The sequence below is a fragment of the Xiphias gladius genome, chromosome 11, assembly GCF_016859285.1.
Source record: "Xiphias gladius isolate SHS-SW01 ecotype Sanya breed wild chromosome 11, ASM1685928v1, whole genome shotgun sequence".
Lineage (NCBI taxonomy): Eukaryota > Metazoa > Chordata > Actinopteri > Istiophoriformes > Xiphiidae > Xiphias > Xiphias gladius.
In genome coordinates this window covers 17,214,956-17,231,084 of record NC_053410.1, presented here as the reverse complement: position 1 = coordinate 17,231,084, position 16,129 = coordinate 17,214,956, and the positions used below count along the sequence as shown (strand labels likewise).

The following is a 16,129-nucleotide window of genomic DNA, read 5'->3' as shown; positions in this document are numbered from 1 at the left end:
GCAGAAGCAGTCTTTTAGTTTAAAAAACTAAAGATGTGGTTATGGTAGCATTACAACAACAAAAGCATGTGGGACCTGTCAGAACTTGCAAACGTACAAGCAGAAATTCATATTACTGTATATTTGCACAGCCTGAAAGTCAGCAGGGCGTTGTGCCCTTGTGTTCATAAATTTCACTTGTCACTATCGTATGTTATGGCCCTCATTCATTTCACTGAGACACATATCTTATAAGGTGCTGTGTGGTGTTTTGGCACGTGATAAGCCCTTAAACTCATGGCCCTGTATGGCTGTCTCACATAAGAGATGTCTGCTGTTGTGTTTTTGTGCGTGCTCCTCTGACTGGTTTGGAGAAGGTGATATCAGGTACGCCTGTGCACCAATCAAAACTGAGCAGCATTTGAATCAGCATCTGTCAATCAAATCTGATTAAACAACATCCAGACAATCCTTATGAAGCAGATAAAATGATTTTGTGACAGTTAAACTTTTAATAAATCAAACCTTAGGATGCTATTATTAGTTGTGAATATTTAATGTCTGTGAGATTTTTTTTAAATTTTGTTTGAAACCACATTTTCAGGGACTTTCTGCGTTGTATTTCCTTTTCTCACCAGTATATGTAGCACCACACCCACACCAGCATAGGTCCGTGCTTTTTTTTTTAACACAGTGCTATTTTTTGTCTGAATGTGGCCCCTAGCCTGCTGAAGAGTCCTTGAGCAATACTCAGCCAACTGAAATGAGGAATTTCCATATGGAGATCAGTAACATATCACACATTACACATTATCACATTAGAAAGCTGCTTGAGCAGCTGATGAAGAGCTGTGACAGTCGGGTGGACTCTTGAGGAACCATCTGTTTGCTGCAAGGGCTTAAATCCAGCTCTTGGTCTGTCACACCTTTCTGCTTTTATTCCAGTCATCTCCTCTTTACTATCTGGAAATCAAACCAAGACTTAATAGTTAGTAGGACATAAAGCTTTAGTTGAACTAAGCTGTTGTATAGTTCAGGCACCTTTTTCTGCTACCTTTGTCTCTATTTTCACCCGTATACATATGTGTATCTGTATGTGTTAAGTGAGGCTAAGTGTCAAGTACTCTATCTGATCCTCGGTCAGACTATCACTAGACTGTTGGGTAGATTTTCCACAGTGAGGTTGAGAGTTTGTGACTTTGATTTACAGTCAAGTAATAGCTTAGTACTGAAAGTTAATTTATCCAAGTGAGTAGGGCAGCGCCTTATCTGATGGGGGGCATACGGTTTATCTAGAGATAGAAACTAACATGGTGCCTTCAAATGTGGTGTCTTCGATTTTATACAACTGAATTTAGATATGTTTAAAAGCAATAAATATAGTTCTCAAAAACATGTCTTCAAATATACGTTTTTTTAAAAGTTACTTCTATCTCATTTTACCAAAGTCATATGGGTAAAATAAAAGCAAAATCTAAGACAGCAAAACTGTTCATAGGCTGCCTGGAAAATTTAGGAACAATGGCTTTAGATTTGTACATGTCAATTAAACCTACGCCTTCTTTTTTTTTTTTTTTTTTAGCAAATCATGTAATGCATGAATGGATGCAATGGTTCAATGTAACACCCAGAGCCAAAATTTGACAAAAAGAAGGATGAACCAGCACAAAAAACACAGAAGTGAAAACTAATACTTAAAGTGGAGCTCCACCAATTTGTCACATGAAGGCCTGTTTACAACTGCTGCTACTTTAACTTTCCACCGTGAGTCAGACAATATTGCAGAAAGCGCAACACAATATATCACTGGAGTACTCTCGTAATGAAAAGGGTGTCGGCATAATAACAAATGAAAATCATAAAACCTGCATGTTGCTCTGATACATTTTGTCAGTAGACTGGTTTAAATTCACTTAGGTAATATTTTATTCATTTGATTTTTCAAAACTAATTTTTATAATTAATTTTTACGTGGAGTACAAGAAGAGATACAATTGAACATAAAAACACTCAAAAGGAAATAAAAGAGGAGCAAACAAAGAGAATTTATAATCATCATTTATAGTTCATGGTCATTTTCCTCATACTCATTCCAAGCACAGGTCTCTGGAAAGCAGAATTGACAGACAGAATGACAGAACAAACACAGAACAGCTGAAATGGAGACGTGTTTGAGCTATTCTCCTCGGGTTTTGCATCAGCCCAAGCACACACTGGACAACTTGGAAACACACACAGCAAGTTAATTTATCTTATTCATCGTCATCATCCATCATCATCACTCATATTCTATGTCTTCATTCTCACTCATGTAAGTCAGGACTGAGGAGGAAGGCAGTGATTCTACCAGTATCCTTAAAAGATCCACACAAGATTTCATGCCATGACCCTCGACCATCAAAGCCCTGTGCAGTTTCTGGGAATGGTTAGGCTACTACTGGTCCGGGATCATCTGTCTCTGGTTGGCATTTGTATAAAAACTATATAGGAACACATGTAAAAACAGGGCAGATTCAAATTATTATCCAACTGAAAAAAATGCAGATGTCCTCAAAAAATCTTCTATGTCTAGCAACACTTAATAACACTTATGTCTTCTTTTTGTCCATTTTTTTTGTTTTATTCCAAAATGGTTGAGGAGCAGTTATAGTTTGCATCATCTATACAACAGGCTATAAAACACCACTTTGTCACAGTCCAGAAAGCACATATAGATGTGGTCGTACTGTATATAAACATATGTACTGTAATAAGATAATTTTGCGTGCATGGCTCCCGAATGATCACTTTTGAGACACCCTCAGCACTATGAGGAAACGCTCTCCTTTGAGTTCACATGATGTGAAAACGAAGGCCTCCAGATTTCTTACTGGCACAATGGACATATTCTTCTTTTATATCATTGTCTTTCAAGAGAAACTGCCATCCATTCTCATCTTTGCACTGCGGCAGCTCAGTCAGCCAGGTGTTAGTCTTTGCCGGCCATCACTGCCTGTCCGATGAGTACTTTGGCTGATTCCACGGACATCCATCGGGGATTTTTTTCTCCTTGAATTCACTGTCGCCTGACTTTTTTTCTTCCTCCACAGTAAATATTTGGCGTATTTATGTATGTATCTACTTATGCATTGTGTCATTTTCTCTAGGAAAAGTCTCAACAACACAAACACAGGCAATGTAAATGAAAACATTAAGTTTGTAATGCTGAACCTCTCTTTGCAAAGTGCATCTGTGCTCCTCTGTTTACCAGAAACAAGGGAGTTAGATCACATTGTCCTGGCCAAGGAAACAAGTCACAGATGGGTCAATGTTGTTTGGATGACATGTTTAGATATTCAATTCATTTTCAACTGGTTGTCAGAGCCATTTTTCCATCAGTCTCCTTCTGGACTGTATATCTTTTCTATCTCCAGTGCTTGAGTCTAAAGAAAGTTATGTTTTTCATTTTTCATATTTACTTTTTAGAACATCGTCTTTTTGGAAAAATGACTAAATAATGTTCATCTTTGTTATTATACTGTACACATGTTGATGTCCTGATTTGTCTTTTCGATAAATGTCTAAGTTGGTCTGGCAAAGACCAAAGATTTGACAATCACACGTAATACTCCTTGTCCTTGTTCTTCTTGTTCTTGCTTGAGGTCTTTGCAGTGTTGACTGGCTTCTCTTTGACTACGGTGCCGTTGGACTGTGCCGAGTTGCTGATGTAGTTGCGACTCTCGTCTACGTGGTACGAACCTTCGTCTCTGTTCCGGTATTTGTACATGGCATAAAGCAGGATCAAAATACACAGCGCCGCTGCTGCTACAATGCCAACCACCATCCCTGTTGTGCTGCTGGACTCCCTGAAGACCTCCGATGTGCCTGGAATACCGTTAGGTCCAGAGGCAGTGGGATTGGCTGCAAGGGAGACAGAGACACAGTATGATTACCACAAATGTACTAAGCTCCCCATCTTCTATATTTTGTCATTCCCAGTATAACTAGATTAATGATAGTGAGTGAATGCATTTATTGTAGCTGCATGTGTGGATCAATATGACAGTTTAAAGTTGAATGATAGTACAGACATTATGCCTCAAGCATGCTGAAGCAAAAAAATAGAATTTGGCTGATGGGATTGGCTTTCCTGCTTCATAGAAAAGCATACAATTACACATTGAGTAGAGACCAAAAACCAAAAAGGTCTATCATTAATGATCCTTAATGAAATGGCATACAATGGTAAGGATGAGAGGGTCCAAGTCAAATTCTTACTGTCTAACTTAAATAAATTAATACAAAAGTAGAATCTGAATTTAACAAGCTCATTAAATGCCAGCTAAAACTGCCAAAAATGACCCCAGTTAAATAAGATACAAAAACCCCATGTGGATTTTCTTATAAAAGTCTTGAAGATTATACTTTACATCCTTTGACAGTTACACAAACTTGAAGTATCTATTAGGACAACAAATGTAGGAGCTGGACATCTTAAAATTAAGCTGATGCCTGTCAGCATTATAATTTCTGCAGAACATCATTCTGATGATATTCACTGAACTGTAATACTTCATATTCTACAGAATGAAGATGGTCAGATGCTGTGGGATGGAGAGATTTGCTGAATTCAGAAGCATAGCTGCGAAGGTTTCAATGATTCACAGAGAAGCACAATTAAAAGCTCACTGCTGATTACATGTTGTACAGCATAGTCATGAATGAGCAGACCGCATTTCCAACATTCACTATATATGTATCCAATGAGCATGGCTGTATCACATAATCTCTGAAAATAAATCTTTCAGGAAGAAACAATTCTTCAATTGACTCAGCAGATTTTGCCAAAGGCTGTCCCCACTTCTGTTCTGAAACGGTGCCATTCAATGGAGCATATTCTGAAAACACATCAGCCCCCTGATACTGTATTATCCAGTCCTCCTGGCACATCTCTCTGTGTGTTTTTGTAGCAGTCATCATTTCTGCTTAAGCTCTCTTTGTTGCATTTGTGAAATCCAAGCACTCAACACAAACATTTGGAGATGAAAGCATTCTGGCTCCACTGTATTCGGGCTGGGCAGAAAATATTCGAGGGATTTAGAGCTGGGTTCAGATCATAGTTAGACTGACGTTTATGACAAACTAAGAGTAACAACAGAAACATAAACAGCTGTGTTGAGATGTAGGTCTGAATTATTTCCTCTGTGTTGACTGGACAGTTGTGTTAAACACATTGAGCAAGGTTTGCAGTATTCCACTTTGCTGAGTGCTGAGAAACAGTCCTATGGAGTGATCCTCTGAATGCTGCAGCAATGGGAATCCCGCGCTCTCAAACAAATATGTGGACCACCTTGTTACTCCCTGTAAATGACCTACAGTAGGGTCTAGCATACTTTGAGAATTTGTTATTTCTTATGTCCATTCCTTTCCTAGGCATTTAAGGCTTAAGGCTATTTTTTGTCTCTTCAGTTATATTATGAACGGTAGAGCTCATAATTTGAAGGAAAAATGCCAGTAGAAGGTGTTAACACATGGTAAAATAGCAAGAGAATGTCAGCATGGTGAAAGTATGTCTTTCAAACAAAGGAAATACAGTATTTTGTGATTGTTTAGCACCTGGATGATGAGGGCGCAAGATTTATCAGCATTTAGGATGATATGTGTTTAATAGTGAGTTACATTTTAGCCTCTTGTTTTACTGTGTGTCAAAGTAAGTGTGTGTAAGCTAGCAAGCCTGCTAAATTAGCTTAATGCGCCGCAATTCTGTTACTATGAATGAGCTGTTACCTTTTCTTGGTTAAGGAACATTAACAGCTCGTTCAAGAAATACTTGATAGTAGTACTATGTGTGCTGTGCTATTAAAGTACTATTAAAGTGTATATTGCAGCAATTACCATGTATAAGGTGAGGGGTGGTTAAATGAAGCGGGTTAAAGCTTGGTTGGTTTTTCATGTGTGATTTGCACTTCCTTCTTTTTGATATGTTTTAGGAGGGTTTGTAGCTGAAAAATGACTCATTTGAACTTAAACATGTCAGAGATGATCATTTTGTTGAGGTTAAAAGTGATAATTTATTGTTTGGCTGGAGAACAGTCATTCATTCTCAGGCTGAGTGTATGCGGCATATTGAAATATGGCTATTTTTTTCATTTTTGTTTTCTTTCTTTAGCTCCTACGGTGTGTTCCTGCAGCTACAGCACTGTGTATTTAGCAAAACATTAAAGCTTTTAAGAAGAGTCAGTTGTTAGATCATCATTCAACTGTGGATGCTATATTCCCCAGCAAATAGAGAACGACATTAAAGAACACGCATTATATATTGAAATAAATTATATATTGACATGGTTATATGAAAAAAATCAACAGAACTTATTGGTATATGCAATAAGAGAAACTAAAATATTAATATGAATATCATATGAACACGATTCATCAAAATAATGTGATGTTACATTTACAATGACAGATGTCAACATTTTTATATTTCCAAATTGGGTATTTGATATTTATTGAAATTCATTCGACATGTGCTGTCCCTCATGTCCCATTTTGCTGTCCCACTTTTCGCACTTCTTTTTTTTGAGATCATTTTGGTTCTGGAAAATAATCGCCTTCTTCAGCTTTGATATCGAACCAGTTTTAAAAAGAAATTTCTATTTAAAACAGACACTACAGCATTGTCTCTTCATTATTCAATCCTTTGATCATGGCCAGTCAGAGTAACATTTCCACATGAGTAACTCTCTACCTAAGATAGAACCCAGTGTCCACAGTATGGAATAACTCTCTATCCTATCTTACATCAAAAGGAAAAGACATGCAAAACAAAATTTTGCTGCTACTGAAGTCATAATCACCTTGTCTCATCTTGTCACATCCTTATTTTATGAGACTAACTTCTCTTAGCATGAGCAAAGAGGGCAGTTCTTGTTCTCATTGTATAAAAAGGTTGTTTCTTCCTGATCCCTGAAGGACAGGGAGAATTAATAAGATGATACAGTACATCCCATCCCACACACTACTATTGTGGCAATTTCTCAGTGTTGAACAAGCACAAAATAAAGGCAAGACAGTTCTCTGGGATTTTTCAGTGAAGGTATGAATGTATGCCTGTCCTTCAGATTACAGAGAATTTAACCAGCTATTGCAATTCAAATTTAAAGGACTGTGCCAAGGGTTTTGCATGTTTTTTCCTATTTACTACTAATCACATATACTTTACATCAAAGCTGATAATTTTGTTTTAGATTTTCTAATGCAATTTTCAGACATCATTGGCTTCCATTGATTTATTTGGATTCTTGAAAGTCTCTTAAATTGGATAAATGTAGCACAGTGAACATTAATACTACTTTGAATTTTGTCAATGTTACATTATCATTTCTTGGGAATGCAGTATGGAAAGTCTGTACTCTTTTATACCCTGCAAAGGTAATGCCTCTTGTTAAATACAGACGTGATGTTTCTTCTTTCAAAAGTCTGCCATTTGATTTTCATGTCATATGGGAATGAATGGAAACCAATGCTAGTCTAGAGAGGTAGAATGTATTTTCAATACAACACCAAAAGTACATCTAAAAATCGAATTTAAAAATACAACAAAAATGTTAAGTATACATGATTCGTAGCTAAGGAGCTAAACCTTACCCTTAAAACAACCACCAAGCAGTTTGCAAACATTACACTGAATAGAGAAGTGAGTGCAATCAGTATCAGTCCCACTTCATATTCGGAATATTGCCCAAGTTATAACACCGCACTCCTTATATCTCTGATATATCTCTTCATTGATTTCTCTCTTGTGTCTCACTCAGCATTGATGGTTTTAGAGTTAAAGTGTGTTTTTGATTGCATTCATTTCTCTTCGTGAATGGCAGCTTAATGTTCAGACAAACGTAGCTTTCAAGGGCGTGACATAAACTAATGACCCACACAGATTGCACGTGTTTGCTTTAGGTAGATCTCGTTCATTCCACAAAAAGTGTAAACTGTAAAAGCAAAAAGTTCTCTAAATTGTCTGCCAGGAGGGGAGATGCTGCAGCCGTTCATTCACATGTTTTTCACCATGGTTAGACTGATCAGCGGCCCATGTGTGCTTCCAGTGCCAGCAGACATTCAAGGACAAGCGCAGAGTACCACTGGGGGATTGAGTGTGACTGAGCGTTGCAACAGATTAGCTCTGCTTGTGACAAGCCCACTTATCCTTGCAGACAGGTGTGAAGAATGCTCTCGCCTTATAGGCAAAAGCCACTGGTTGACATGGCTCTTCCCTAGCAAGCCTCTGTGCCGGCATTAATGGTGAGTTACTTTCATATTTACTATCTATCCTTTGTTCGGGGTCAAAAAGTTGAAAGCGTAGATAACATAGCAGGTTGATGGAGGAGGGGGTTCTGGATGTGGCCATTGAGGGTGGTACATGAGACCTTGGCTGGCTCCTAAAGGGAGGTGACAGAGTTGGAAGGGTTCTGGAGGCAGGTGGTGCTATATCAGGGCTTATTCATGTGATAACTTTACAATGTTTTGCTGTTCTTCCTCCAGTGATCTAACACTTCCAGCTCTGGGCGTTGTTATTTCCTCCTGCCTGGATCTGTTGATTGGCTCCCCACAGGCTCCATTCACACAGAGACTTGGGAAACCCTCAATCAAATGACCACAATTTTTCTTTCATTACTGGAAAAGTACAAAAGTAAAATAAGTAGGGTGCGTGATCCATTCATTTAATTCTACATTTACACAGAAAGATTCCAGCCAAATTTCCAATCTTTTTCTGCAAAATCCAATTTAATATCTTAACAAGGAAAGCTGAATCGTGACCACTACTTAAAGGATTAACACTGAATTTAGCACAGTGCTGACACAGCTGCGTTTTGTCCAAAAAGATTAGCATTCATTACAGCTCATTAGTTTGCATTTAGTCTCAGCAGTGTCTATCAAACAGTCACCTAATGGCAGGCAGGGATCTTTCATAGTCCCTTAGATTACCTGATACACTTAATGCAGCATATTTGTTACCCATGAGCCTGGCTGTGCACCCTTGCCTGCTCTCCCTCAAGTTGGGCTCAGGCAAAGTAATATGGCAGACATGAGGACTTTGAGAAAGCCTCATAAGACCTCAGTCAAAATGCATCTGCCTGTCTGTTCATTACCACTCCATCGCCTTAGAATGAAGGCACATAAACTGAGAGAGAAATAGCGCCTGAAACAAGTGTTTAAAATGATGGCTGCTCTTTTACGCTCTACTCGAGCGTACCCAACAGTAAAATTAGACATGGGGAAACTGACCTTAAAGTGGCGCCTAGCTTCCTGGCAGCATGGTGGAGGTGCACTTGTGAAGCAATAGAGTTAACCCAGGGGGGTTAACTTTTGAAGGATTGTAATTGTGTAAAAGCTGCTAGAATAACTTTCCCCTCTCCGTCTCATCCCAGTGCGAGACTTACATTACAGTGTCACATCCAGACCATCATAAGGTCCTTGCTGTATCATTCATAAGGACAAATGCTAAAATTCATCTAGAAGAGATGTATAAGGAAAACAGTAAACAGAAAAGTATACAGTAGTTGATTTTACATATGACCCTGATCCATCCATGTTAGTAAAGAAAATGAAATAGCCTGGCCAGGAATTACATTTGCCATACAGACGGGAAGTGACGAGTGTAATGGCATGAACACTGAGATTGGCTTGGCTTCAATTTTCTGGTTACTCCAGGGTTTATTTGATAGCATCGTTTCTCTTAATTCTACCTACTGGACTCAGCATGGATATATGAGCTCGCCTCTCAGAGATATTACCATTGGTGCAATGGAACTTGTCACTTAAAAGCCTGTACAATGCCTGATGTGATTCCCCTTCTTTTTGCCTGACTTCTTTTTGCCACGTGCTCTCAAGGAGAGGAATGGGATCAGAGATTCCACACTGTCAGGCGGGATTTGAATAAATGATCCTCTTCAAAGACTATTTTTCCTCATTTGTCTCCAGCGAGAAGGTTCATTTGTTTGGTAATTTGGAACAGAGTGAGCAGGCTGACGAGGGCCATAGATGAAGGAAAACGGAGAGTGGAGCCAGGGGGGTTACTTCAGGTGCGCATGAGTCTTGTTGAGAGGTAATGGAGCAACCAGGACTACTTAGGATATATTGAATAGATGGAATGGGCTTGACCTTTCATTAACTGGTAGTGGTAATGGGTCGAGAGAGTTGTGGCGAGTACACATGGACAATGCTTTTTAGCCAATAGATGCACTATGGCAACGTTGAGTTTATCTCTCAGCCAAAATAATTCAAAGTAAGAAGGCAATAAAAGGATACTTTGTGTGAGCTGCCCTTGCAACCTGCAGCAGCTGATAAACATGAGCAGTGCATCGTGCATCTTTGAGAGCTTACGGAGGTGTGGCTGTGGGAAGCCTTCAGAGCGACCCAGGCTTATTTGGCACGCTCAGTGACACATTGCTGTGATTCAGCCAGATTAGTGTTATACCATCTTCTTACTGCACATATCCAGCCATAATCACAAGCTGTCAGAGCCGTTATATAGTTGGGGATCAGTCTGCAGACAGGTCACTGTATCAACTGCAGCAGAGCCAAAACACTTATTAAATCCCTTTTCCCTCTTTAATTATCTGAGTGTCCTCAAGAAGTGATTCAAGCCATCCTGTACTTGTGACATGCTGGCAGTATGCCTGATGACAGCATGCATGTGTGAGTCTGAAGCGGCTCTGCTCATGCTGATGGTGGATGATGAACAGAGAGCTGAGTGTGCATGAAACGAGGTCCAAGTGAGAATTATTAAAAGGTGTTTGATTTATCCCAGTAAAAAGTATGGTGCAGTTTAAGCCTTTGCTTCGAGGAGTTTCAGTAAAAGAGGCGACATGAAAGAAGTGGAATAAGCTCACTCGACTTGAACGCGACGGGTTTGGAGTTCATCTCTTGATTAGATTCCTAAAGAGTCCGGTTTCATGTTCCTAGGGTCTATATTTATGATCTTTACAGAGCGCCTATAGCTACACAGGAGCTTATCATTGTGTTGACAAGATCACACAAAAGCTGCAAGTAGATAATTAGATATAATCCACGGACTCTCACTGTGTTATTTAAACATTTTGACACAAACTATTCTGTCAACTGACTCTATGAAGTGTGAAGGCACACTTTTTGTTATTCCAATATCTCTGCATATGAAATCCAAAAAATATATATATTTTTGAATGAATCTTGAGTCACTAGTGTTTTTTATGCTCATTGTATTTGGAAAGAAATATAGTATAACCTATTAAAAGTGTGATTTTAGCACATATAGCAACCACAGAGATTTATTTCATTTTTTAAAAGCACCTGTTTTTCCTGGAGACTATTTCTTGTCCTCACAAAAACATAATGGCTAAGATTATATGATAAATATAACACATCGGTAAGTGCACAGATCAGAGGTCTTTCAAACTGGTGCTAGATGGAGGAGTCAGTTAAGAAAAATGAAGCATTTTAGGACGTCTTTAGAAAGCATTTAATTGATTGATTGGTCAACTGTGAAATGCTGGGTAATATTTCAAAGCCCTAACTTACTTATACTATCATCATATGTGACCTTTGGCTGGGCTTCTTCTCTTTTAGTGGGCAAGCAAAGCCTTTCATGCCCTACTTAGACTTATAAACAGACACATTGTGTTAGCATCAATGTCAGCACACCCAAAAGATGGGTGGTTGAAAAATAAAAATAATTGAAAATATAAATATGGTGGGATCAGTAAAGAGAAAGACTGACAGTGAGTGTGAAATCCTGTTTTCGCTCAGAACACACTTCATATAACATTGGATGTAGAAAGAAGAATTGGACGGCATAATCCTCACTGAAAGAGTGCAGAAAAACAAAAATGGCAAAATTCCATAAGACTGTCGGCATAAAGTGGCAAAGTATGCAAAAGCCACAGTAATTTGTTTTGCATGACGCTTGAAAGTCATCAGTCTCTTTAGATGGGCACGAGCTCTGATCACATTCAGTGGGCATCCAGTTGTCAGAAGGGTTTTTCATTTGTTCAACCATCTCTGCTAGCCGCAGTCTGTTGGCATGCAAGGTGCATGCCACTGTGTTCAGCAAAGGAAGGAAAGAACACACACAGAGTTCAAGCTGGGTATGATTGAATAACCTATTAAGTGTGGTCAGTGACCTCTTAAGCCAGCGCGGTGCTCTTAATGTTTCATTAATCTCACAGCTACTTTTGAAACAATAATTTATTCTAATCTTTTCCCTCCTGGCTGGGTGCATTCCAGCCATTGCCATCGGGTAAAAGAGAGTATTCATTTGCCTTTTGATTTATTGGTTTACTCTGTGTATTGTTTCTCCACCCATAAATTAAATCTATTAAAAAAAATGTCAAACACATTAGTAGCTGCTAATGTCACTGCAGAATGCTTCAGGATAGAAAAAGATGAGAAAGCATAGAGAGAAGTGGAAACTAGACATGATTAACCTTAACCTGCCTATGGGCAATCCACAGCGAACGGCTACTGGAGCTGAGAATAAAGTCACTATGAGATTATTTGTGAAATATAGAAGGCTGCATATAGCAAAGCCCTCACTGAGGCTGCCAGTTTGTATGGATAATTTACAAGAAACCAAGTTTTTTCACACGGCATTCAACATTTCATATGGCTGCATGTTACATAATTAATGACGGCGGAATGGTGGAAAAGGTAATATTGTAAACATATAAAACACAAAAATCTGGCTGATGCAGCCACTGTTATGTTAGGATATATCACTCTACTTCTTTGAACTCTGCGCCACAAAAAAAACAGGAGATCCTAAGATCATAGAAGTACAGAGGAGAATCATTGCGTATTCAAGAGCAAGAAATGCTCCCTTATGCTTTCCTTAACTTTTTCAGCATGATGCATGATGGGGTTTCTTCTACAATAACAATAAAGGAAGTATCATTTTGGTGTTGTACAATAAGTATTTCTTTTTAACACAGAAAAATGTATTACGCCAATGAACTATAAGATCAGTTAGAACTAAAATTTTGAACATCTTACCCATAAATACTTCAAGTAATAGTTTGATAATTTGGAAAATTTTGGGAAATAATAATATGCTATATATATACTTGGACCAAAACATGTGAAAAAGAAATAATCACATGTCAAGAGACATATGACAAATAAACGCATTTACATACATATTTACATATTACATTTTTCATATACACATAAACATTTCACATTAAATATTAATCTTAAATTAACATTGTATATATTTTTTTTCAACCTTTGTTTTTTATTTCAACAAAAGAAATAAAGTGACTGGATTTAGTGACTAGACTTTGACAAATTTGAACAAATATGGAGGAATATCAGCAAAAGCAAGAGCACTCAGAGGAGAAAAAAAACCAAATTATGAGAAACAAAAGCAACTGCAGGATGTAACCTTGGATATGGGTCACTTTGCAGCAGCTGCCCTCCATCAACGGCCTGCATGACGCCCATGAAATGAAGCAGGTAGGTATGAGACGGGTGTTGCATTTGACCCCATGCAGCTCCGCAACAACCTGTTCCATTAACTTTCACCACCATATATGAGGTTGGTACTTGAAAATCAGCACCAGCCGGCATCTTGATAGACTGTTCGCCAGGCTATTTTCACACAACCGAGACGGCATCTAGATTTTCTCCAGATGATTGGCCAACACTTCATACTGGCCTTTAAATGAACAATCATATTTTTTTTGTGGAAAATGCAGGACTCTTTTAAGCTAAATGTCAGAATTTATACAGTATTTCTATAACATCAGAATTGCCCTTAAAGGCATGTTAGGTCATAATGCAGAATATTTTCATATCTTTTATTACTTTTTGTTTTTACTTTGCTGAACCATTTTCACAATGGGCATTGCAAACATAGGTGCATTAATATGTGCCTGTAATTGTAAAACATTGATATTCAGCTGCTGAGTATATACACACTCCCCGAACCAGCCTCCTATTACAGATCAGATGTGTTGTAGCATCATGGGCCTGTGTATTCCTTTGTGGTTTCCTGAACCAGGGGGGAGGATTCAATTTGCTGCAGTATGATCTAATCTGAGTCCTGCCTGGTGATAAGCTGTGCTGCTACCGTTGGCTTTCCATGGTTTCCGGAGGTAAGAGAAATAAAGCATGGCAATAAGTAAGTTTAACCGATTGATGTCACTCAACGGCTGATAGGGACTGCTGTGGGACAAGACTCCAGTGATATACACGATGATCTAGCGCTGACCTTGAGCCGTAGAGAGCTCACATAATAGTCTGTTTCAAAGCTCACCTCTTGGGATCACTTATGCACCAACATTATCCTACTGTATACATGTGCCGTGAAGCCTGAGTGCAAGCCAGAGAGAGAGACAGAGATATCAAAGGTGTACAAATCTGGTCTTTACTTTTGAGTTGGCAGACTGAACAGACTGTCAAGGAGATACATGAAAAACAATATATTATTGGTGTCATTAAAAGGAGCTGGCTGAACAGTAATACAAGAAAGTAGACCATTATGGGCAACAGTGGATCCCCTTCTTCTTGCAACAACATCTGACATGTTATGAGTGCTTGGTAGAGCGTGTGAATCGTTCTGAATGTAGATATTAATCAGGGTATGCTGTTAGACAGCTGACACCCTGGGAGCCCGCGGCTCTGGTGTCAAATCCCTTTCGGTGATCAAAGAAGGAGAGGGATACTCTGCTCTGGGAGTGTGTGTCCCTGAGCATCACACAGTTTGCAACTGATGTTTTGGCAGATGCCCTTGTCAAAAAATGTCCTAATGCAAGCTGCTGGTGTCAATAAGTATACACACCAATCTCCTGTGTATGGTATTTGACAGAGGTAGAAGATGTACATTGGAAGTATCTATTGTGCTGCGACCCAATGGGAATATCACTCTAATGTGCTGTATGAGAGTTGTAGGAAGAGAGTAACTGTGGCAAAAGCTAATCTCACTAGTGGAAGGCCAGAGGAACAGGAAGCGAGACAGACTAGAAAGTTGATAGTCTTTGCTGTGGGGCAGACATTAATTTAGTGGAGGTTTTATGACCACATACTGATCGATAGCACATTTAGATGGAGTGGGGGGCCTTGGGTCTGGACTTAATTGTTCTCTGTGCCTCTCATCACTTCAGAATGCATTTGAAAATGCTTCTATTCATAGTCGGGCACTAGGGTTAGACTTAATTGCCTTCTATGTGTGGCAAGGTAAGAGATTAAAATTTTGGCGGCACTGCAGGGAACAAAGAGATTTAAAAACCCAATTTGTCACAGTAGAGCTGATAAAAACAGTGGCAAAACGCTTGTTTTATGAGGAGAAACACCTGATATGTGCCACAATCATAAACTCCAAGGGCTGTTACATGCAGCTATTGTGAATACTAGTACATGAGAAACAACAGGATGGACTCCCACTGCTCACTGTAGATTTTAATTAACAACAGTGGGGTCTCTCTACACATGTTAAAACATCAGCCCTCACACACTCCTCTCTGGGTTTACCCTGCTTTGTTGTCATGTGTTTGAGTCATGTGGGTCTGATAATTACAACTGTGTGTTGTTCTGTCTTTCTGAGGACGCCCTTGTTTGCACATTAACAAAGGCCGTTAGCTGATGAAGATGAATAGGTGCACAATTAAAACACATTAAGAACTGCTCTGACATGCACAAAACACCTCTTAAGCAGTGTGGAGTTTGAATTTTTTCACATTAAAGATGTAGTTTTGAGATATGTGCCTTCTTGCTAGCTAGCTAGAACCATCAGCCAGTAAGCTTAGTTTAGCATAAAGACTGTAAATAGGGAAGCCACTGCACCTAGCCCAGAAATAAAGCTTTTGTGTTAATTAAACAAAGTAAATAACATGTTAATTATTGAGTTTTCGAGCACTAGTAGGCCCTTTTGTTACCTTTGTACCGATGCAGGCTACCTGTTTCCTCCTGTTTCAAGTGTTTATGTTAAGCTCAGCTCACCAGCTCTTGGCTGTAGCTTCTAACAGTATGTCGCAAACAGATATGAGAGTGGTATTGATCTTATCTAACTTGTAGCAAGAAAGTGAATAAGTGTATTTCCCAAAAACAATTTCCAGATAAGCTAGTTGCAACTGCTTTCATTAAAAGACCATGAATACTAAAGTAATAAATTAATGTAACACTTTTTAATGCATTTAGA

The 16,129-nt window shown here is 38.8% G+C and overlaps 1 protein-coding gene across 26 annotated transcripts in view; it reads right to left on the bottom strand.

Annotated features, from left to right (window-relative positions):
• Nucleotides 1–2,004: 2,004 nt before the first annotated feature.
• LOC120796508 (neurexin-1a) overlaps nt 2,005–16,129 on the bottom strand; it is a 241,461-nt gene continuing 227,336 nt past the window's right edge. For 25 of the 26 annotated variants that reach the window (XM_040139437.1, XM_040139431.1, XM_040139432.1 and 22 more), the window contains one exon: nt 2,005–3,879. In XM_040139437.1, coding sequence (XP_039995371.1) covers nt 3,575–3,879 — 305 coding nt within the window. In that variant the 3' untranslated portion in view covers nt 2,005–3,574. Of the gene's footprint in view, nt 3,880–15,930; nt 15,934–16,129 lie in introns of all 26 variants that reach the window. The other variant, XM_040139444.1, reaches the window with a different exon arrangement.